The sequence below is a fragment of the Micromys minutus genome, assembly GCF_963924665.1.
Source record: "Micromys minutus genome assembly, chromosome: 31".
Lineage (NCBI taxonomy): Eukaryota > Metazoa > Chordata > Mammalia > Rodentia > Muridae > Micromys > Micromys minutus.
Genome location: NC_137966.1, coordinates 14,491,109 through 14,514,588, shown reverse-complemented (window position 1 = coordinate 14,514,588; position 23,480 = coordinate 14,491,109). Strand labels below are relative to the sequence as shown.

The 23,480-nt window shown below is 54.0% G+C and overlaps 2 protein-coding genes across 3 annotated transcripts; both read right to left on the bottom strand.

Annotated features, from left to right (window-relative positions):
* Positions 1–504: 504 nt before the first annotated feature.
* Positions 505–15,985, bottom strand: WDR90 (WD repeat domain 90; the record flags this gene model as incomplete). The annotated part of the gene is made up of 40 exons (XM_080942288.1): positions 505–662; positions 1,003–1,087; positions 1,215–1,334; positions 1,402–1,545; positions 1,630–1,760; positions 1,871–2,045; positions 2,143–2,265; positions 3,354–3,525; positions 3,727–3,838; positions 3,928–4,096; positions 4,370–4,560; positions 4,651–4,810; positions 4,956–5,077; positions 5,220–5,322; positions 5,700–5,797; positions 6,032–6,223; positions 6,722–6,853; positions 7,033–7,258; positions 7,477–7,605; positions 7,721–7,882; positions 8,136–8,266; positions 9,026–9,156; positions 9,321–9,460; positions 9,607–9,842; positions 10,215–10,331; positions 10,398–10,528; positions 10,614–10,775; positions 10,863–10,981; positions 12,181–12,238; positions 12,318–12,463; positions 12,547–12,657; positions 13,032–13,100; positions 13,454–13,663; positions 13,733–13,836; positions 14,386–14,453; positions 14,547–14,661; positions 14,895–15,062; positions 15,174–15,336; positions 15,427–15,603; positions 15,707–15,985. The coding sequence occupies 40 exons, from the start codon at positions 15,983–15,985 to the stop codon at positions 505–507; spliced, it is 5,739 nt and encodes a 1,912-aa protein (XP_080798414.1).
* Positions 15,986–17,907: 1,922 nt separating this feature from the next.
* On the bottom strand, positions 17,908–22,851 carry MCRIP2 (MAPK regulated corepressor interacting protein 2). Of its 2 annotated transcripts, XR_013975646.1 has the most exons (6): positions 22,727–22,845; positions 22,516–22,645; positions 19,709–19,843; positions 18,782–18,909; positions 18,447–18,548; positions 17,908–18,242 (listed from the first exon to the last, which is right to left on the bottom strand). XR_013975646.1 is itself a non-coding variant. In XM_080942209.1 (5 exons), the coding sequence occupies exons 1-5, from the start codon at positions 22,776–22,778 to the stop codon at positions 18,172–18,174; spliced, it is 483 nt and encodes a 160-aa protein (XP_080798335.1). In that variant the 5' UTR covers positions 22,779–22,851; the 3' UTR covers positions 17,908–18,171. The 2 variants fall into 2 exon arrangements, 1 of the variants encoding a protein (XP_080798335.1); XM_080942209.1 differs by lacking the exon at positions 19,709–19,843 and having other exon boundaries at positions 22,727–22,851.
* Between the last annotated feature and the right edge of the window lie 629 nt (positions 22,852–23,480).

The following is a 23,480-nucleotide window of genomic DNA, read 5'->3' as shown; positions in this document are numbered from 1 at the left end:
GCTAGTGGTTGAGCTAAGGGATGGCGCCTGCCAGTTGAGTGCTCCTGATACTGCAGGTGGTGCAAACAGTTCTCTTAAACCCAACAAAGCTTCTCAGGTAGACAGGCCAGTGGATAGCAAGTCTGGACAACGGACTGGATTGTGGGTGAGCTCAGGCCAGAAGTGATGCAGAGATACAATTTATGGAACAATAAAACAATGTATCAATATTAAAAATGCCAGTTTTAATTTATTTTTATGTACAAAATAAAAACAATACTACAACGTCCATGTGAAAAACAACACAGTATGCCAAGTCTTTGGTGGGGGTGGGAGAAGTGGTTCTTAGGATCAAATCCATGCTTCACAGATTCTAAGCCATTTTGCCACACCTTCAGCCTCCTTAAATCTTTTCAGATTTCACCCACATTCCAAACAATGCAGTTCTGAAGCCTGTCCCAGCCATCTTGGCTCTGCATACAGCAATCCACAGTCTGGCTTTCTGCCTATGTTCCTAGCAGTAGCTCAGGGACCGGTGACTTCCCACACCAGGATCTCATTGTGGGCAGCTGTGAAGAGCAGTCTGCCAGACGGGGTGAACCTACACAGGTGTACTGAGTCATCGTGGCCTTCAAAGTCCTGGGCACTCCCTGATGCACAGTCCAGGAGCCTCAGCATACATTCTGTGGGTAGATGGCAAGGTGTAAGGGCCAGGTAGCATCCAGACGGATTCCCAATCCTGTGTCCCCTGCCTGGCTCAGTACTCTGAGTACCGACATGAGAAAACCTTGCTGAGGGGATTAGGGCCATGACATCTACGCCTCCCCAAACCTGATATGGCCAAGGGTGGTCAAAGCGGCCCTTTCTCTGCCCCAGTGCAGATGCTACTGCTGGTGACTTACACCTTGCCTTTGACCTTAGGTAGGCCTCCTTGTGTGGCTGTGTCTCCACACTCCTTACAGAGGTGAAGAGTGGCTGAGCCAGTTTACCACTCCCCAGAACAGTGTGCCCACCAGCACTCACCAGCAAAACCAACCACCATGAGCTGAGGCCCTGGGGACAGGCTCAAGGACATGGCGAAGAAGGGTAGAGGTGTCTTCTGTACCACCTGTAGGAAGACAGTGTGACACTGAGGTCTCCTCCTAGGGACGCAGGCCAGGCTCCATGGCCTTATGACTCTGTGACACACAGTCCCGGATGCCCACCCACAATGCAGTATCTGTGAGTGCACAAACCTGCTTTTGGCGGAGGCTGTAGAAGACTACCTCTTCATGTGCACCAAGGCCCACACACACTACTATTGACCTATCCCAAGGGCAGAAGGCAGCCAGAGAGGGAGGCAGGAGGCCTGGAGCCTGTGAAAAGCAGTGTGAGTTGTGCAGACCTCAATTCCCACCCATGTGCCCGTGGAGCTCTTCTTACCTCTGAGACAGCAGGTGCAGGAAAGCTCAGCCATTCTAGGAGCTCACAGCGGTCCCGGAGCCAGTCAGAGACCCAGATGCTGACCCGCTGGTCCCCACTTGCAGCCAGCCACAGTTCTATACCCTCTACCCCAAGGTCTCCATACTGGGAGAAATGAGGGATGTGAGAACCTGATGACTGCCCACAGCACCCCAAACCCTTCCCCATCATCACCTTCGGTTGTCTTACTTCTTTGCTCGTGCTCTGGATAGCAGAAATTGGAGCCCCCCTGTGGTCACTGAGCACACGGAATGTCATTCCTGTGCAGGGGTGGCTTATAGCCACAAGTCCGTCCTTATCGCCAGACAGGATGGTCTGACCTGTGCCAGATGGAGACTATGATGTCATTCTGTGAGCCCAACCCATGGCCTGGAAGTGTGGTGCAGGCTAGATGAGGTTGGCACATCACTCCGTGGCCACATCTCCTCACCATCAGTAGAGAAGGCAATGGCTGTCAGAGCGGTCCGGTGGGGGTGCATCTTGAGTTCCATTGCAGTATGCGAGATGCTGAAGACTCGAAGTGTGCCGTCGCTGTAGCCTGCCACCACCTGCTGCTGCTCTGGGAGTCCACAGGATGGGGGCGTCCACGCAAGGCAGAGGCAGCTCTAGTGTCACATGGAGAAGGGAAAACCAGCATCCCCCCAGGAAGGTGACAGAGGGAGCAGAGCACATGACCGATTCCCCCCGGATTGCTCTACTTACCTGGTTCAGCACCTGAAACTGGATCACCAGCTCCATGCTGGCCAAAGACCACACCCTCACGCTCCCATCCTCACCACAGGTGGCACAGTGAGACTCACTGGGGCTGAAGACCACTTCGTTTACCTGTGGGACCCCATGTGGTTGAGGGGATGCCCACCTGGGCCTTGCCTACTCAAATCTCCAGGCCAGGCTGCCCACACAGGAACAACTAACTGTCTTTTGCCCAAGCCAACTTGACCCAACCACCTCCATGTGAGGTACTTGCTGCTCCCTAGACTTCGGAATGAACCCATCAGGTGGGACTTGGAAAACCACGGGAAACGCTGACAGAACCTAAAGTCTATCACGTGGCCTCGTGTCTCTGGCAGGCTACAGACTGAAAGAAAAAGCACGAGCCACTTGGCTTTCTCCAGTGCTCACAGCTTGAGTGGCTTTGTGGTTTTTTTTTATTCAGGATGTTTAATGTCTTCATGGAGAAAGCATGTGTATCTCACGGGCACCGCAGAGAATCAGGATTTTTGGAGACAGGTGGCACAGATGCCATGAACCAATGAAATTCAGTGTGAACAGATGCATATCTCTTGGAGAGAATCCAAGGTTAGGGTTGCTGAGGGGTCCTGGGTCCCATCGTCAGCTCTTGGGCTCATGAGGTTCGTATCACAGCCTATGGGCCTGGACCGCCTGTCTACCCTAACTGCTGGAAAGCAGTCAGGACTGCCAGCACAGCTAAGGGCTCAAGACCCAAACTTCTGTGGGCAGAAGAGCATACTGAATAATGGGAGACCGGATGAACCTGGAAATCTGATGGACAATGAAGGGAGTCCACACAAAGCCATAGGCACGGTCTATCACATGGCTAGTGGGCATGAATAAATCCAGATGGTCCTATCAAATGACAGGCCTACCTAGACCTGACCACATCTGAAATATCCAGACCAGTTCCAACTGCATATGAGCAGATCCAACCGGAACCTGGTGGGGCCCCCAGGACTCCACAGTAGGATCCTGATGATGTCAGCAGAGCCAGCCTATGGGAAGTGCTAAGGAGGTGATGTGGGTTCTTTAACAAGTTACACAAAAAGAAAAGCAAAGTGAAGAAGAAGAAGAAAGTAAAACTTAAACAGAAACAAACACTGCACAGTCAGTCAGACCCTGAACAGGTATAGACAATGCCTGGAATCCTGTCTTCCTTAACAGCCCAGTGAGCTCACCTTGGTCCTGTGGCCACTGATGAGGCGGGTGCTAGTGCCCTCTGTCCAGCTGACGTACCAGATCGTGCCAGCTGTGGTGCCCACCACACCCATGTCCATGCCACTGTCAAAGCAAGCGCTAACGACAGCCCCATCCAGCGGTAGCTCGCGCTCCATGAAGACAGAACTGGATCTAAGAGAACAGGGGATAGGAGTCTTGAAGCTGGAGACACAAGCCAGCTATGACTGAGTGTGTCCTCAAGGAGGGGCCCAACTAATGATAGGTAGGGTAGCCCTCGACTGAGAACTGTGCTTACAGGACCCATCAGGGACTTGAGACTTTGCAGCCAAAACCCAGGGGAATGACGCAGGACAGAGGCCCATGGCAGCCCACCTGGCACTTGAGCCTTTGCGCCTAAGCTCTGGCACAGCCCCCACAGCCCAAAGGCGCAGCCTTCTTGTGTTACTCCCACTGACCAGTCTGGAGCCTGAGCACAGCAGCATTCCTAGAAGACAGGGTGGGTGTGAAACGCCCGTTTCCCACACTGCAACAGCCAGCACATCCGGAGGGCAATAGAGGATGCTGGGCACTCACCAATCTCACCGTCATCAGCCTCCCAGGCCAGGAAGCAGTGGCCAGTGCTAGTGTCCCAGACACAGACCTGGCCAGAGCTGGAGCCGCAGTAGAGCAGAGGGCTGGCCCCATAGCAGAGTGAGGTCAATTCGGATGCCCCTAGTTCCTCAGGGACTGGTTCTCGGTGCACCTGACAAAGTACAAGTGTAGCTGTGGGTCCGTGACGTCCTCAAGCAACCAGATTACATCCTTTAAAGTTACCCATGAACACCTTGGGGTTAGAAAGATGGGCTCAGTGGATAAGAGCACTGGCTGCTTTTCCAGAAGACCCAGGTTCAATTCACAGCAACCACACTCCAGTTCAAGGGGACTGGGCACCCTCACGCAGATGTACATGCAGGTGAGACAGACACCAATGCACATACAGTAAAATAAAATAACACTTCAGCCAGCAGCCCGGTACCTGGAAGCTGGCGTCTGCCCCATGGTGCTGCAGGAGCCAGAAGGTAATGGCACTTGTGCCCACACAAATGAACTCGTTGGCATCCCACGGGTTAAAGGCCAAACCATGCACAGGCTCCAGGAGGCGAGTGGATAACAGGAGTTCATAGGTGGCCATGCTCCACAGGGCAAGGTTCCGGTCAGCATAGTCCCCTAGGGACATATAACAGGGATGTCGGGCATAGTCCAGCCACCAGAGCTCCTAGAAGTCTGCCTTCTCTCTGCTTACCCAAGCCTACCTACCCAGTGTTACAAGGAACTCATCATCTGGTGAGAAGGCCAGAGCTTGTACAGCTGTGTCATGGTGGGAGAGGAGGTGTCGGCAGAGGCCCTTGGGAACATCCCAGATTCGGATCTGGCAGCGGGTAGCTGTATTGCCACAGCAGGAGGCAGAGGCCAAGACCTGCAGGCAGAAGCGTGAGTGGTCAGTAGAGACAGCTACCATGCCTGCCCTTGCTGAACAGAGGGTTAGCTAGGACGTGCCCTTCATGCTGAACTAGAGCCTGCTCTGCTATATACTGTGCCCTGGATACCAACAGGGTATGCACCTGGCCATCCTGGTTGAGAGCCAGAGTAGAGATCTCCTGAGGATGGCCAAGCCAGTGCCTCTGGGTGCCAGAATGCAGGTCCTCCACTACTACCAGGCGACCACACGTGTAGGCAAAGAAGCCTGTAGGAAAGGAAATATCCCATCAGCACTGGCAGTCAGACCTCAATGAGCTTTGGCATAACAAGGGCATGTGCCAGTGCCCTACACTCTAGAAGCTTCAACTGACATCCAGTGTTTATTTGCCGTGGAGGACCTACCCTACCTGTGTCAGGTCTCCAGACCATGTTGGCCCGCCCATTCCCATTGTAGCCCACCACGGCCTTCAGTCGCAGTTGCTCCCTGCCAACAGGAAGGAAGGAGACACTCTACAAAGAAGCAGATCCAGAAAAGCTGGTAACCAGCATAGCTGGTCTCCAAACACACTGGTAAACCGCTAGGAGATACACAAAGAGTGATCAGGTAAGGGACCTGGGGTATAGATAGGAAGATAGGTGGGATCCATGGGAGTCACAGGAACTAGGAACTTGATGCTCCTACAGTATTGAGGGACCAGAGAGGGGTGGCAGTACTGGTGGTGAGAGACAAAGGCAGGATCAGCAGAACCAGAAAGCTGAGTATACATGCTACAGGACAGAGGATGGGTGTGGGCAGGAGGGAGTGAGAGCCACCCTGGGGAAGGATGAGAGGAGCCACCTTCAGTGAAGACCGTGTTTAGAAACCCCTAGTGTGGTGTGCTGCCAACCTTAACCCGTGTAGAGGTCTTATATCGAGCTGTGAAGTGCTTGTAGGAATCTGGGCGGGTTGGGAGCCCAGTCTTTCCACTCCGAAGGCTCCATTCACCTGACAGAAGAGACTTCAGGACACTGAACTGACTACTACAATCAGAGATCCCTCCCCAGACACAAAGCACCCCATCACTGTTAGGCTGAGAGCTGTGTCCCACCCACCACAGGTATATCAGGATCCCCAGAGTCCTGGAGGTGACCTCAACTCATCCAGGAACGATTACTACAAGCCCCCAAAACTGGCCTGACAGAGGCATCAGTTCCTGCCTGTGGCTACTGGCTGGCTTACCCATTTGGCTGTGGTGACCGGAAAGCTCAGCATGTGTCCAAGGGCTCTTTGCAACCTCCCGGGAAGCATCCCCAGATCCACTGGCCTCCCTCTCCACGAGTACAGGTGGGGTCGGGGCCTGGCCTTGGAGAAATGCCTCCGAAACGTGGTTCCCCTCACAGAGTTCTTCCTCATCAGATGTGGAAAAAGTGCCTAGATTTCGGACAAAGAAGAAGAGGAAAAGTCAAAGCCAGAGTTGGTGATACATGCCCTTTAATTCCAGCATTTGGGATGTAGGGACAAGTATATCTGTGAGTTTGAGGCCAGCCTAGTCTATATATTGAGTTCCAGGACAACCAGAGCTGTCTTGAAAGTGAGACAAATATATATACATATATAATATTCCCTCCAGAGCCTGCTCCTCCCTGGCTCTCAGTGAGCATGCTCATTTGCTGTGGGCAGACACTGGCCAGTCCATTATTGTGGGATTATCCAGCACAGGCCAACCCCAGCTGCCAGGTACGTGCCGTGGGCAGCCATGGGCTATGGCTCCCACATAGGAATTAGGACACAGATATAGTGAGAGCCTGTCTTGAAACAAAAAAGGAATAAAAGGAAAAACGGCTACCTGGCCTGTACCACTGAGAACCAGCACCCAGGCACATGCTGTGACCATGTACACCCAAACCTGCAGAGGACCCCAACCCTTACCAGTGCTGCCCGCAAGGAGCCTGTCCTGGGTACTCAGTGGAGGTGGTGATGCCTGGGATGGTATGGGCACTTGCTGCCGAGGGAGTCCACTGGCCCCAGATGCCAGGTCCTCCAGCTGTCCTGCACTAGAGCCTAGAGATAGAAAGACCATGTCAGGGCTGGGCATGTCAGATATGTCTCTCAGGGACAGGCAGATGTCACCATAGGAGAGGAGATGGTGCCACTTGAGCAACACGACCACCAACCCAGTCAGCTCCACACCAGCTAACACAACCACGTCCTCCTCTTCCAGCTAAGTCTGGATCACTCACCGGCCTCATGCACTGGGGGTGCCTCAGGATCACTTCCATCTCTGAGAACAAGAGAAGATGTCAGGGGCCAGCCAGCAAAGGGCCCCGGATGGTAAAGGGTAGATACTTGCCTCTCAGGGGTGGCCAGGACATCCCAGAGAAAGATGGCATCTCCCACACTGATGACCTGCAGCTGATCAGGTGTGAAGGCTACAACGTGCACAGGCTCTGAGTGGCCAATGTATACCTAGGGGCAGTAAGTACCACATACAGGGACCCAGAGCATGCCCAGGATTCTGCGCACTGAATATCTAAGTATCCCCACGTAGCGTTTGGCCTCAGCAAGCAGAGGGTTCTACACATCACCTTCCATCCTTCCAGTCCCTGCCTTCCCTCACATATTCCTCCAGGGTCTCCTCAGCCACCCATGGGGAGCCATAACCCATTGCTGCCCACAGCACGTACCTGGCAGCTGGGGTTGGCCTGTGTTGGATAATCCCACACTGTAATGGTCCGGCCAGTGGCTGCCAGCAGCAAACGGGCATCCTCACTGAGAGCCAGGGAGGAGCAGGCTCTGGAGCGGACACTAGACAACTAGAAGGAAGCATTCTCAAAGATGTCCCTTTGTGGTGGAGCAGCTGGCACTAGGGGCAAGGCTGCAGGAACAGGGAAGGGTCGGCAGGCCAGTGCCTGTATTGCCGTGTCTCACCTCCCGGATAGTGTGTCCTGACACAGCATCCAGTACCACAACCTTGTTAGAGGATGTAGACACCAGCAGATGGCCCGAGTTCCCAGGGCTGAAGCAGACGGCCACAGCCCAGTCCAGGTGGTTGCTGGCCAGGTTGAGGGTGCTGACATCAACATGGAGCAGCTAGGGAACAAGTGACCACTAGGCTCTAATCCAGGGTTAGTAGGCACCACCCAAGGCTAGGGAAGTAGCTTCAGGAGCCAACCTGGGTGCCCAGACATAACCCCCACATAGGAAGGTGAGCTTCTGAAGAACATGGTAAGGTCAGGACCTTCAGCTTTGTGGATAGGCTCGGGATTGCTCCTGAGCAACTATAGCCTCTTACCTATGCCTGGACACTTTATACCTAGACAGGCATAGGAGGCCTCACACTCACCTCATCAAAGGAGGCCGTCTCCACAACTGTCACCATGCACTTGGAGGGGCCCACAAAGGCCAGCCGACTGCTGTCTCCGCTGACTGCCAGAATATTGGGGTTGGGGCGGCCATCCTGACATACCATGTTGGCTGTAGCAGCACAGGGCAGGGGGTCAGTGGGTGTGGTGAGACACTTAAGCCCATCTCCCCTGCAGCATACACTGGCCCTCTATAGCTTGTACAGAGTTTATAATTCAGGCTGTGACCACATGACCGCTTGGCAAGCTAAATCAAGGAGAAGCAATGGAGGCATACACGCTCTTTCAATGGGTCTCTCCCAATTGCTTTCCTAGTGCCAAGGCCGCCAACCTTGAGGCAGAATAGGCACAGACCCTTACTGACCCCTGGCTTGTAAGGAGGGCTCAGAGACCCCGTCCTTGGCGGGAGGCACACAGCACACACAGACCCTGAGCGTGGAGGTGATAGCCATGCCCTGATTAGATTTTTTTTTTAAACTTGACACAAGTCAGAAACATCTGGAAAGAAAAATACCTAAGCAAATCTGAGGGAGCATTTTCTTGAATTAGTCAAGAATGACAGTTGTAGAAGGGCCCAGCCCATTTGGCAATGCCACGTCTGGACAGGTGGTCCTGGGTTGTGTAAGGAAAGCAGGCTGAGCAAGCCATGGGGATCAAGTCAGTAAGCAGCACCCCTCTATGGCCTTCGCTTCGGTTCCTAACTTCAAATTCCTGCCCTGACTTCCCTGGATGAACTGGAAGCTGTAAGGTGAAATAAACTCTCTCTTCCCCAGCTTGCTTTTGGTCGTGGTCTTTATCACAGCAATAGAAAGCTAACCAAGACAGAGTTCCCCAGTGCCTTGGAACCAGCGTGAGTGGCTAGGAGCCTGACCTGCCACCCGTAGGACGCAGCATCGGGAGACAGCACAGCTGTACTGGACTAGGGAACCCTGAGAGCAGGAGCTGAACAGGAATCTGCCGTCAGGGGTGATGACCAGGCTGGTGATGGCTCCTCGGTGACGCCTGCACCACACATGGGACACTCACTGACTTTGGCCCTGGGAGTGGTTTATGATGGCACTGGTTTTCCTGTAAAGGGTCCTCCCCAGGTGGGATCCCACAGAGCTGGTCAGCTTCCATATTCACTGGTGGTGTCTGTGTAGCCCTGCTCCCCTGGAAACACTCACGTGTGTTCTACCAGAACTCCTGAGTTCTCCAAGCTGAAGGAACGTACAGCCCCACTGCTAAAGCCACAGAAGAAGTTTGGCATTGTAGGGTGAAAAGCAACGGCACAAGGGGTGTCCTCGGAGGATGAGAAGTCATACAGCTGGAGGAAAGAGGCCACCGTGAAGGGTTGGTAGGGGCCAAGTAAACACAAGGGACAAGTGTGCCCCATGTGATTTTAATACTAAATTCCAGAGACTGGGCTGGAAAGACCCAATTCCCTGTGGATCCCCCTTTGCCACTACCCACCTGTTGTAGGGTAGCCAGGTCCCAGATGCGGACAGTATGGTCAAGGGACACAGTGGCCATGTGTCCCCGGTTCTGCTCTGTAGAAAGTGCCAGCACTGGGGCCATGTGGGAGCGTGCTAACACAGTATACTCCCGGGAAGGGACATCCAGGAAGCCCAGGTGGCCTGAAGTGGTGGTGGACAGCACACGCAGGCCATCGGGACTGAAGGAGACGGAACTGATAGGGCCATCGTGTTCTGTGGGAAGGGTGAGTCAACAGGCACTGGGGCCCAGCAAGCTTGAAAGCTTTCCTCACCCCAGGAAAGCTCACACCACACTGCCACACACACTATGTGTGCACTGAGGTACCCAAGACGCAGACCACTTGTTCCTCTGCTGCCAAGGTCTCTAGGGTTATGAGAGTATCATGCCCGTTAGTTACTGTCCCCAAAGCCCCTGTGAAAGCAGCCTGTGGAGACCACTGGTTTTGCCAGGCATCCAGGTTCAGGGTAGCCCATAACTCATTGTCCAACCCAAGAAGAGTACTACCAAAACCAGAGGGTCCCAACCTTCCCTGCGCCAGGGCCAGCTCTCCCCAAGCTAGGGCAGACAGATGTCTGTAATCTCACCGGCCTCTAGGAGCACTGAGGAGAAGTCCAGGGGCCAGAGTCGCAGGTAGCCATCCTCAGAGCCCACAGCACACGTGGCAGTAGAGACACTAAGGCTACTGATAGCAATGCCGGAGCCTGAAAAGGGCAGCCATCAGCACCTCAATGTGACGTCACTTCCCCAAGGAATGGGTGCCCACCTACCCGTGCTGAAGCTCTGCTTCTCGGTGAGGGGAACACCAGGGGACTGTGCGGGCAGCAAGCGGCGGACGTGCTGCACAGCCATGCGCTGGTAGTCAATCTCCAGGATGTGGCCACTATGGCTGCACACAAAGCTGCAAAGGGAGGGTGGAGTGAGGCAGGGTCCTCAGGGTAAAGGGTGAGCTGGGTAAGAACAGGGGGGGGGGGGGGGGGACTCACAGCATGTCGGCCGAGGGCACACGGTGGCCATCCAGCGCCTGTGCAAAGGCAAGGTCAGTGAGCTCCAGTGCACAGTACTCCCCTAGGTCCACTGCACAGGACCGAAGGATACCACCCCGCAGTCGCCAGAGCCGCACGCTGCCCCGACCACATGATGCCATCCTGCAGGGATGGAGGGGTAAGCAATGTAGAGCAGAGGGGCTCAAGGCCCAAACCCTGTCCCAGGACCACACAGCCTGGCCACATCACCTGGTCTCATCAAAACAGGCAATCCGGAAGGTCTGAACGTCAAAGTCAGTATGCGCTTTTGCAAGAACCACTACTTCACCGCCAAGGGCCACCTGGTCTGTGCCCCACGCCACCACCACCTGCAACAAATGCAGAATGAACTCCAGGTGCAGACACCAACCCCTGCGTGAGCTCAGCCCTGTAAGGACAAGCTGAGCCCCCAGCCCCTCAACAGGCAGAGGCTCTTCCCTGATAGAGATTAGTCCCCAAATATCAAGTCTGCAGCTGTCTATAGAGACACACAAAACCTAGCTGAGGCTGGGGGTATATCTCAGTGGCAGGGCAACTGGCTAACATGTAAGGCCCTCGATTGGATTCCCAGCATTCTGGGGGGAAAAGAAGCCAAGGGTAACCCACACTGAACAATGGGTCAATTCAGAGCAGCTAATGCCTACAACTCTGACAACACTGAACATTTAAGTACAGATGCAGTGTATGTAGCCTTGACTGGCCTGGAGCTTGCTGTGTAGACCAGCCTGGTATAGAAAATGGCCCACCTGCCTCTGTTTCTCCAGTGCTAGGGCTCAAGATATGCCACTGCTGGGCAGTGGTAGCACAGGCCTTTAAACCCCTCACTCCAGAGGCAGAATCGGACAGATCCCAGTGAGTTCAAGGCCAGTCAGGTCTACAGCAAGAGTTCCAGGACAGCCAAAGCCACACAGAGAAACTAAAAGCAAAGCCAAACAGAACAAAGAAATGTGCCATCACATTTGTTCATCTTGATTGTCTTTTCTTCAAAGGCTTCTGTATTTATTAGTGACGGCCTAAACGTACGTCTGTGCATCGAGTGTGCACAGTGCCAAGAGATGGCAGAAGTGGGCACTTGATCCCCTGAGACTGGAGTCACAGACAGTGTCCATGCTGATGTTTGGAAATGAACTCCAGAGGCCTCTGGAAAAACAGCCAGTGCTCTTAACCACTGAGTCATCTCTCCAGCCCACATCTTAAAGCAAGACATACGTACTACTTTAATAGGCAGAAATAAGCAAAGGCAAGCAAGCGTTTTAGAAAGCAAAGGCTAAGCCAAAGGGTGGTGGCACACACTTTTAGTCCCAGCACTCAGGAGGCAGAGGCAGGCAGATTTCTCTGAGTTCGAGGCCAGACTGGTCTACAGAGTGAGTTTCAGGATAGCAAAGGCTACGAAGAGAACCCTGTCTCAAAAAAACCAACAAAACCAAACAATCAAACAGCAAACAAACAACAAAAAAGCAAGGAAGCAAGCAAAGGCTGGCTGGAGCTCACCAGCCAAGCAGCAGGGCCAGGCATATTGACACATTACCGTCCTCCCATGTCTGTCCTTGCCCACACCGCAGAGGAGGGCCCCACTGCCAGAGAAGCTGTAGGTGTGGAAGATGAGGTCAGCAGTTTCTTGGCACCTCCCACTTCCCCTGCTACCCTGACCCAAGGCTACTGCACCTGAGGGAGCAGATGGCGTGCAGTGGGCTTCTGAAGAGAGACAGGCATTCCCCAGTCTGGAAGTCCCAGAGACGCACCATGCTGGGAGGCTGCACCTGAGCTGAGGCCAGCAGTGCATCATTGTCATTAAGCGCCAGGGCAGAGACCTGGAGACACATAATAAGAAAGAACGGAATATAACATGGCCTGCAGGTTCGCCTCTCCCCACCCTGACCCAGCAGGCATGTACCTTGTCGGTGTGGCCAAGGAAAAATCTCTGCTGTCCAGTGTCGATCTGCAGGACGATTATGACTGCATGGCAGGGGTAGACAACAGCCACACCATCTTTGGTCCACAGGGCCTAGCATATGAAGGCCAGGACCAAAGTCACCCACAGAACCCAGTCAGGTCCCTCTTGGCTGCTTAGAAGGGGAGTCTGGCACACATGTGAAATGCACATGCCACACAGACACACACACACACACGAATACACAGGGTCTTTGAGAGCCCTTTTAATCCAGCCATTACCTAGCAGACCTTACCTAGTAAATAGGGGGCACTCATGACCCAAAGACTCACATTAGCCCACAGGAATGAGAAGGTGTGAGCAGGGCAGGGTTTCTGGAGGACCATAGGAAAGAAAGTGCCCAAGACGGGACTAGAAATCTTTCCTTCCCTAAAACCCACTCACACCACCCAGTGAAAACTGGCCTGGAAACTGCCTCGAAACCTCACCCATTGGGTGCTGTGACCTCCAAATCCGATGACTCCCTTGAGCCTCAGGACTGGGTCCGGGAGGAAGAGCTGAAATAGGAGAACGCAAAAGTGAGACTCAAGGAAGCCACTGTATCCCCTGCAAGTGTCCTACCTCTGCTGCCTCGCAGAAAAAAAAAAAAAAAAACAACTAGGGGTACGGGGAGCTCCTGCTAGAAGATGTCTTCTGGCTGCAGTGCTAAACTCTGCAGAAACCCCAGGTCCTGTCCTTTGACTGACTACCTGCAGTGCAGTGACCCTTAGAATTGGCAACAGGAACAAACCCATCATCAGCAAGGTCTCTAAATGCATGGAGGAGTAGAGGCCTGAATACATCCCGGGAAGCTCAGGATAGGCACACCTTCATCTCACTAATGCCCACATGCCTTCAGAAGGGCACTCACCTTGCAGGGGCCAATGTCCTCAAGGGCCATGGGTACTCCAGATGATTTGACATGTCTCCCACTGACCACCATGTGCGCAGCAGTAGCCTGGTCATAGGCTGAAGAACTCTGGCCATGCATGATGGAGGCACTTACACTGGAGACTTCTGGATACCTGTAGGTCAGGCTGACCTCTGGATGGCATCTGGGTGCTGAAAGGACCTGGCACGGCTGTAATGGGACATGCGCCATTAGTACCTTAGGGACACTGGTCCTCAGCCCTTTCCCAAGTGCACTCACCAATGCAGGGCTAGATGTCTGGGCCACAGGGGACCTACTGCTCAGTGAAGGTTTGCCGGAGACCACTGGATGAGGCAGACGCTGTGACACATGCCCCAGGAAGACTAGAACAGAGCAAAGAACCAGAGTGGAGCAAGAGGCCCGTGAGAATGCCAAGGTGCAGAGAGGAACAGGTGGCTCCCCTCACCTATCCTATAGATGCTATACCATAAATGCTGCCATCATTCTACCCTAGACCCTAGCAGATCCTCTCCCAACAAGAAAGCTTGGGGATCAGTTGCCCTTTGCACAGATTTTCTTAAGATAAGATTCATTTATTTACTTAATATGAGTGTACTACTGTAGCTGTCTTCAGACACACCAGAAGAGGGCATCAGATCTCATTACGGATGGTTGTGAGCCACCATGTGGTTGCTGGGATTTGAACTCAGGACCTCTGGAAGAACAGTTAATGCTCTAAACCGCTCAGCCATCTCTCCAGCCCCCACATAGATCGTAAATATGATTTTAGAACCTCAGAGGACCACCAGCTAGGCCCTTCTCTGTTTACCTCCAGATATACTACCTATAGTCCCCATGCTACTGATCCCCATCCAAGATGCCCTGAAACTGTTCCCACCAGGTTCTATGCACCCCGTAGAACCACAACCCACCTGCCTCAGGAGGGGAACAGCTCTTCTCAACCTGCTTATCAGGCGCCTTTGAACCGTCACTTGGAAACCTCATGGGTGGCAAACACAGGTAGAAGCAAAATCAGTATCTGGGGCCTGAAGGCCACCTGGCCCCTTACCACCTGAGGTCCAGAGCTGCTCACCGAATGTAGATGTAATGGTCACACCAGTTCTCCCCTTTTGGCACCGGGAAGGCCATTTCTCGAGGCATAGGGTTGACAGACAACTTTGCACGCCGGGCCTCAGTGACAGTGACAGCTACAATAATTAGGGCTGTTCTACATCAAGGGACATTTGTCCTAGCCTTTCCCATCCCAGGCAAAATGCAATACCATGTATCTGCCACTCCACTAGCCCACCCCAATGCTCTTCCTGGAACTGGGAGCTCTGGTGCATGGCTCTCCTGTGAAATTGGTGAGCGGTTCTCATCTGCCAGCTAGCGGGAGGGTTCTAGCCTTCTGACTGGGATGGGGATGAAGTGTGGGCCTCACCAGGGTCAAAGCACAGATCACTGGTGTAGAGGTTTCTGACTAGCAGGTTGGCACACAGCCTGATGCTCTTGAGGTGGCTATAGTGCCGGTTCAGGTAGAGCATCAGGATGTCACGCAGATCCAGCTGCAGGCAGGTCCAGCGGGTACGAGGAGCTATACCTGCCAGGTCTGCAGGACAGGTGCAAGGTCAGCCACCTACCATTTTGTTGCAACCCTCAGCCCCATCCCCCCAACTGTCCTCAGGGCCACACAGAAGCACAAGCCCAGTTGGGCCTGTACCATCCCGGTCTAGGCCTTCATTCAAGCTGTCCCTCCTGGACCAGGTGTCACCACCTCTCCTGGGTGTCTTAGTCTCGAAGACAAGGGGGAACTGAAGCCATGTTGCAGAGGACTTAAACTCCTTAAAGAGGTTGGAGAAAGACACACGGATGACTTGGCCGTCCTATGAGGCAGAGCAAGGCCATTAGATGGAGATTATGGGGGGGGGGGGAGAGCATCAAGAAATACCCAGCCCTCCTTCCAAGCTGGGCACCTCAGTGGACACGTCCAGGTGGATGACAAAGTGCTTGGTGGGCAGGGGCCGGAAAAGCATATACAGGTACCGCCCAGTCAGCCCCAGAGACTGGGTGCTAGTTCTGGGGAGCTGGATGTAGTTGCTGGCAGATACAGACCCACGGATACGATACACGGTGCTCTTCAGGACCTTGTCCTAGAAAGAGAGGAGCTAGCTGCAAACCGCGCAAGGCTGGAGGACAGTCACAGTGCCCACTGGGAGATTTCTCAGGAGCAGCAAGGACTCCCGCGGTTAGTACCGTCACCACAGCCACATCTCCCTCTTTGCTGGACCGTTTCCACTCATCCACCCTGAAGTGTCTGAATACGTTGAGGAAAGGGTGCTGCCAAGCTGAAGGAGAAGGGACGCCGCCCGAGCATCGGTCTTGGGCAACGCGCTGCGACCCTCCACCTCTGCCCGTGGGACGGGCTTCTGCATGAGGTCCAGTCAGTGACGCAGCGGGGATCGCGGACCCGGGACTCCCGGGACGTGAGACCTGACGACCGCGCGCATCGCGCGCGCCGCTACCTCCGGCCATGGCGCTACAGCTCGCGCTTCCCGCCTCAGCTGACGCTGTCTTACGCAAAACACGCAGCATGGCGCCTAGCAACAGCCGCCTGGCAACGCGCGTCACTTCCGTCGCCGCCGCGGCGACGCACAAAACTCCCGAGGCTGCGTCGCTCCCGGTCACCTAAAAGACCCCATGTCTTGCATGGACTCGCCCTGGCCACTTCCACTGCAGTGGCCTCCTGCTTGGGCCTCTGCGGCCACGCCCAGTATAGTGCCGTGGCCTAACAGGCTGAGCTAAGTAGGCGTGGTCGCTGACCCTGTCTGAGGCCTCCGTCTTTGGTTGGGTTTTGTTTGTCTGTTTGAGAGCTGAACCGTTTTAATGTATGTGAACCAGAAAGGTCATGCAGAGACCTGTCCACATCCACGGTCCACCCAGGCTGGGCCTCATCTCTGCTTTCTAACTGTAGAAGTACCTGATCAGCATCCAGGAACTCCGATAACTACAGTCACCACAGGTTCAACACATACCCAGGACCTTTGAGACGTTTTCCCCAGTATACTGTGGCCAGGTCTACCGACTTGAGTAGGACCTGCCGTCTAGGGAAGAATGAACTCTGCCACCAAGTGGAGACAGGCTCTTGTCTCCTCCCATAAGGGTTAATCCTATTAACTAATGCACTGGGTTCCTTGCTCTTTCAACTTTTTTTTTTTTTTTTTTTTTAAGACCGAATCTATGTAATCCTGGCTGCCCTAGAACTTGCTATGTAGACCGGGATGGCTTTGAACTCACAGCCTCAGCCTCTGCAGTTCAGGAATTAAAAGCCTGGTCCAGCCACTCTCTTCAGGTGCCTTCTGCAAGGTGGCTGACCTTATCTGTAAGAGCAAAGCTTTTGTTCTTCCTTCTTTTCCTTTCCCCAAGGCAGTTTAAACATTTATAGTTGCCTGCCGAGGGTTTAAAGGCTAATAAATTCTAGAACTTCTATTTCGGTCTGGTTTTGTCCTTGAGCTTGCTTGTGACCATTCTCTTTCTTGTCTTTTTCTGTCTCTTTAACATCTGTGTAGTCCTGGATGTCCTGGAACTCACGGCGTGGTACCAGCCTGGCCTTGGACTCAGAGATCCTCCTGCCTGACCTTTAAAATCCTTTTATTAATGAAATTGAAGATTCCCAAGAAGGGACCTTGATTTCTCAGGTATCACCAAGATTTCTGCCTTTTAATTCTTTAATTGGCAGAGAAAACAAACCTATTCCTACCCCTCTCGCCAGTATCACCTAGGTATTGGGGTCTGACTTTGGTGTCTGTCGATTGTGGAGAAAAAGAGGTAGTGGATTCAAATGGGACAGCTTGAGACTACATTATTTCCAAAGTGAGCTGGTCAAGGGCACCATCACCCTGTTAGCCCAGCATGGTGGGGCATGCCTTTAATCCCAGCGCTCTGTGCCAGCTACCTGTCTCAAAAATAAAAACAGAGAGAGCTGGACAAAGCTTAACTCCTGCTAGCCCAAGGGTAAAGAGAAGACGTGACTAGGAGGAGATTCTAAAGCCAGCCCATAATCCTAACTACTGGGGAGGCAAGAGGATGGAAAGTTCCAAGCTGGTGGCACATGTCTTTATTCCCAGCACTTAGGAGGCAGAGGCAAGTGGGTCTCTGTGGACTCAAGGCTAGCCTAATCTACATAGTAAATTACAGGTAAGCCAGGATTACACACTGAGATGCTGTTTCAAAAGACGAGCAGGAAGTCGTAGTAAGCGGAAGGCTGAAGATGTAGATCAGTAGGTCAGTAGTAGAACAGATAGATACCTAGCCGGTGTGAGACCCTCAGTTCAATTCTGAGTATCACAAAGTGTTAGGGGGAAGCTAGAGGCTGCGACTGAGAACTAGAAGTCGAAATGTGACCCTGACACACGTCCCCCAGCACTCACCAATCACCGACACACAAAAGGGCAGCTTTTCAACTTTATTAGCCTGAACTCCTCCCTGCCAGCCCCAGTGGCTGGTCCTTGGGCACAGTGAGCAGGACTGAGGTTAGACAGGTTTGGCCCCTGGCTCTGGCAGCTTGGGACAGCCAAGCCAAGGGCACAACAGGTGCAAAAGTCCGTATGTTGGCACTTCAGGTGTGGCCAGTACCCAGCCAGGCCACAAGGTGGACCAGCATACCGTGGTCCTCTTATGGCAAAGGGTCCACTATGGCAGCATTCCTTCCCGGACAGCTGTTAGGAACAGTTGGTGATTTTGGCCAGGAACTGCTGTGCCCACCACTCGTCCAGGTCAATAGGTACAAAGTCTGTGGGTAGAACAAATGCCCGACAGTGATGCTGTTTCAAGTACCAAGCTGGCCACAGACCCCCCACCACCACCAACCCAGACTCCACGCTTAGCACTCAAAGGAAAATGGGGAAGTCTTAGCCCAAGACCTCCTTCCCCGACTACCTGGGGCTAGCTGGTGTAGAGGAATCTTTGGGGATTCAGGGGATGGGGGAAGGCTCACTCTGTAGCCGGGGGTCAGGACTGCTCTCCACATACTGCACTGGCCGTGGGCCACTCTCATCGGCAGGGCTGCCGTCCAGCTGCCGTTCCACCTGCTGCCAGGCTGCGGGGAGTGGAAAGGACAGTTAGAATGAACGGGGCCCCTGCTATCCCTCCCACCCCAGAGCCTGGGGGCCACCTTGGACTCCAGCCCAGCTCAAGGGATGGACAGAACCAAGGAAAAGTCTGACCCCTGAACTGTTAAGAGTCAGGCTATAGTGGGGAAGGACAGGGAAGAGTCAGGTCCACACTACTGGGATTCTGTGGCCTGAGGCACACCCCCTGGTCCCTTACTACCTTCGGACACGAATCGGACGTTCTCCTCGTGGGCCACTGTGTAGGTCTCTTGGGTCCCCTCGAGAGATGGGGAGGTGGTGAGGGGCCGCCGGCCGTTCACTCGATTGAACACAAGCCTTGGCCCCGGACTGTGGGAGGGTAGGAGACAGATACAGTTGGCACCAGCCATGTCCAAGAGCTACTATGCAGGGTTCAAGAGTGGCCTTCATACCCACTGCACCTGCACAGGCCCAGACCCAAACTAGAGCCTTCCTTAACCAGAACAGCTGCCCTTAGCTGCTTCGGTACAAAGCCTCTCTGCTTGCAGACCCTGAGCTTCCTGCTGCTCAGCTGTGTAGCTCTGGGTCCAGGGAAGGTGAGTGATTGCAAGTCAGAAAGAGCCCAGCTCTGTATCCAGACCTTCAGCTGGGGGTCCCAGAGACAACTCCTCTGCATTCTCACTCTCCCCCAGGCAGGCTTCCGGCAGCCTGGGTCAGACCCCAACACAATCAGAACTTTATGCCTGCCCCACCCATCAAGCACACACACACACACCCCTTCTAGAGAAGTCCCACAGATCCCACACACCTCAAAGACACCCCCACTGTTGGAAACCAGACCAAACAAGGATGGACCAGCATTTACCCTTCCCTCTCCCTGGCTGCTCCCGGGCCCCAGGGAGACGAGCACAAAGATGTGCAGTCTCTGAGTGGGACAAACATGACCTTAAGCCTGACCCACTCCTCAAGGCAAGAGAAAAGGGGCAACTTGAATGAGATGCCCCACCCCCCACCCCATAGCCCTGTGCTGTGCTCTATATCCAGGTGAGGCCAGGCAGGCCCAGGGCAGGGCAGGAATGTGCCATCCCTGTTGACTGGCGGCAACTGACCAAGCCCTGTGCTTAGGAAGCCTGGGGTGGGGCCACGGAGGGAATGGGGCCGCACCTACAGTAGGAGGTGGGAGCCGGAGTCCTGGGCTGCACCTGCCACTCCGCCAGGCACTCGCGGTCCCGGCAGGCCTGCTCGCCTTCCTGGGCTCAGGTGCCCCACGCCGCTCTGGGTTCCTCCTCAGGTGAGAGGGGCACTAAAATAAAGAGGAGGGTCTTGAGGGGCACAGGGTCCTGCCAGCCCCAGGGCTGGCTGGGTCTGGTGGCTACAGAAAATCTTAGATGTGCCAGTGGAGACCAGAGGAGGCAGGACTCCTCCCAAACCCACTGGGTACCTGTGGTTTTTGTCTTTTGGTCTTGTTTTCCCCTTTGGTGAACTAGAGGGCATAAAGGCATTCTTAATGGAAATCACTCCACCCTTGCCTGCAACCACCTCCACCCGAAAAGGTTTAAAGCTCAGAGAAAGCATCAGGATTGGACATTGAGTCGTTTTATGTTTTTGTTTTGTTGAGGCAGGTTCTAGGCTCACAGAAATCTTCCTAAGTACCATTCCAGGTGTACTACTATACACCTACCTGTGGTTTACATTGATTCTTAAAAAAAAAAAAAAAAAAAAAAAGGAGGAAATCCCAGACAAGGGCTGTGAATAGAAGTGAATTAAGGTAGTGGCCCTGGAACTGGAATGGGGCCCCAGAGGGCAAGGGCTGCACACCCAGAGCTAAGCCCTGCCCAGCCTCTGCTTAGAGGCCATGGTTATATAAGACAAGGCTCTGTAGGGGAAAGGGCACTAATCCCAGAGTGCACCTGTACCCACTCCTAGAGCTATTGCCTGCTGCCGTACCAGGCAATAAGTGCCCCATACACCTCCTCCCATGTACTCTACTGCCCCTTCAAGGTGACTGTCACTCATCTTCCAGCCAGGGAGAAGAATGTCCCTGCCTGTGCCACACAGTGAAGGACATGGAGACTAAAAATCCAAATGTTCAAGATTTAGCAGTATTCTGTCCCCAGTGCTTAGAACGCTGTCTCTGCCACAAGTCTTTTTTGCCCAGTGGTGGGGCAGATGATCACATGGTATCATCTCAAGTCTCTCCCATCTCTCTCTCTCTTTAAATATTTATTTATTTCATGTACGAGTACACTGTTGCTGCCCTCAGACACACCAGAAGAGAGCATCAGATCTTGTTGCGGATGGCTGTGAGCCACCATGTGGTTGCTGGGAATTGAGCTCAGAACCTCTGGAAGAGCAGCCAGTGCTCTTAACCACTGAGCCATCTCTCCAGCCCTCCTATCTGTCTCTTGCCAGGAGAAAAGAATATGTTAGAAGCACAGGCTTGACTACCATAACTGGCCATTTAGTGGGTTGAAAGCTTCAAGATTTTGCCCGGCGCCTTCTGTGTTCCCTCCTGCTAGAGCTGGTCAGAAGGAGATGGCAGTTGGAGAGGAAAGGCGCCAGGGAAGACAAGACAGGGAAGCTGGTGGACATGCGTGACTGTGGAGGGCGGCCTGGAAAAGACACAGGGCTAGATGTAGAATTACATGGAGGTCCTATTGGAGATGGGAATTCCCAGCCCAGGGACCAGGAGAGGGCAGCCTCAGAGGAAGTAGGGAAGGCACCTTGTCCTATGTTCTTAGTTCCCAGAACTCAGAAGGACAGGAAATCAGCCTCAGGCTCAGATGCTCTACCTGTCTTTCACGTCAGTTTAGCTTACTGGAGCCTGTTTAGAGTAAATGTGCAGTGGAGTGGCCCTCGCAACTTAGCGTTCTGGAGAAATGTTACTACCTTGTTCTCCTCCTGGACACTGGCCCCCCAATATTGCCACACATCTGTCCTTGTTGTCCCCCAACAATGAGGACTTAAAAAGGTGGTTTCCCAGGTAAAGAGACAGGCTGGTCACCAAGGCAACTCCAGCTCCAGCCTCCCTGTCTGGGTGACCACTTTGTGGTTACACATCTGCACCACAGAGTCCTCCCAGAGACATAAGTCCAATAAGGACATAAACCGATGTCATCAGGATGCCCCCTAGGGGAAACACAGGCATCTCCCACCTATAGCTTCTGCAGCCCCATAGCTGAGAGCTTAGAAGGATGGAGCCAGCCACACTGACTCCACAGCTGAGGCTAGTCTACCTCTTGACCTCCCTTGAGATTGTTTCTTCAACCTGTGCTCTCTCTGAGGGCCTAAGACCCTTAACCCATTCACATGCCACCTCCTCCAGAGTAGAGGTGAGCCCAGGAGACTACATGCCTGCAGAGACCAGGAGCGAAGTCTACCTATATAGCAAACTGTAAATTGAGCCAACGAAGTAAAAGGTTCAGCCTTGATAAAGTGGGATCACTTCCAGGTCATTCTGGCTAAAATCCAAAGTAGCTGGGACTGAACTTCCCTGGGCACATTGCGGGTTAGGAAAATCAGGAAACTGTTGGGACCCACAAGCTCCGGCAACTGCTGGAGAGGAGGGTTCCAGTGCCCCAGAGTGTTAGTGAAGGGCAAGGACATGATAAGACCAGCGGGGGACACGTGCGCTTCTTCTGCTCTACAAGGACAGGGCCTGAAGTCCTTGAGGGCCAGGGCCTTGGGCAACTTTCCCTAACTTTGACCTAGACCACTTCCCAAGGGGTCCAGGTTAGCGGCCCAAAGTCGCCAGGTCCCTCGGTCTTGGGTACTTGCGGTCCTTGACAGGCGGGAACCGTCAGAAGTCCGCAAGGCCCCACGTGGCCACCAGGGTCCACGCAAGCCAGCTGGGCCCAGAAGAAGCCGGCGAGCAGAAGTGCGCGAGCTGCCTGCGCCCCGCCCCCTGCCCGCCAGAACGCGTGGTCCCCATCAACCTTCTCCAAGGTCACCCTCGTGCCCAGCGGCCCCGCTCACCTTGCAAGGGGCCAGGGTCCCTGAGACTGTGCCGAGGGCTGCTCGCGCGCGGGTAGCGCGGTCGGCGGCACGGGCTGCCGGCATTTCAGGAGCTCGCCAAGCCTGCTCTCCACCTGCTGCTGTGTGGGACCTGCGGGCCGGGGCGGAGGGCGCTGTCAGCCGCCTAGGGCCAGCGGTCAGGACGTCCCGCCTGCCCGCCCTCCCTGCGCACCTGTGCGGCGCTGTGCGACCAGCTTGCTGGGCCCCTTGGTGAGAGTGTACATGGTGCGCCGTCCTGCCGGCCCCTGGCAGTGGCCAGATCAGGCACTCTCCACCAGCTTCACTTTGCCGTCCCAGAGGCACGGCCCCTTTAAGGAGGGAGGACGGGCGAGGAGGGGAGGAGCGACCCGCACACGCCCCCTGCCCTTAAAGGAGCTGCGCCCACTTGGTAACCTCAACTCTTTGGAAAATTGGCCAAGACTCTAAATTTGAGCCAGGGGTGGGGTGCATTCACTCACCAAGGTGTACACTGTCTCTAGACTGGAACGTGTGTGTGTGTGTGTGTGTGTGTGTGTGTGTGTGTGTGCGCGCGCGCGGGAGCGTGCCTGCGTATGTGCATGTTTGTGTGTATCTGTTTGAGATTTCTGAGAAGGAGGCTCTTTGAGTCGTGGAGGACCGTTTGTGTGCTAAGGGTAGTGCTAGGGACCTTGAACAATCTCTAAAAGCAGCAGTATTCCCGCTCATATTTGAAACCCCTCAGCCAAGTGCCTGGACAAGCCCGGATTAATGAGAATCACCAGTGTTAGATATGTTTTGGAATGAGCGCTCTAAGATGAAAGAGATGTATTTTAAGTAGCTATGAAGTCCTGCGGGACTGGAGGAAGAATATAGAGACCTCAAGGGGTACCCCATGCCCTAAAGTACTAACTCTCCTTAAGGTTATGTTCTGAGCCTTCCTGGAGGTGCCCCCTTTTCCCAGCTACTGG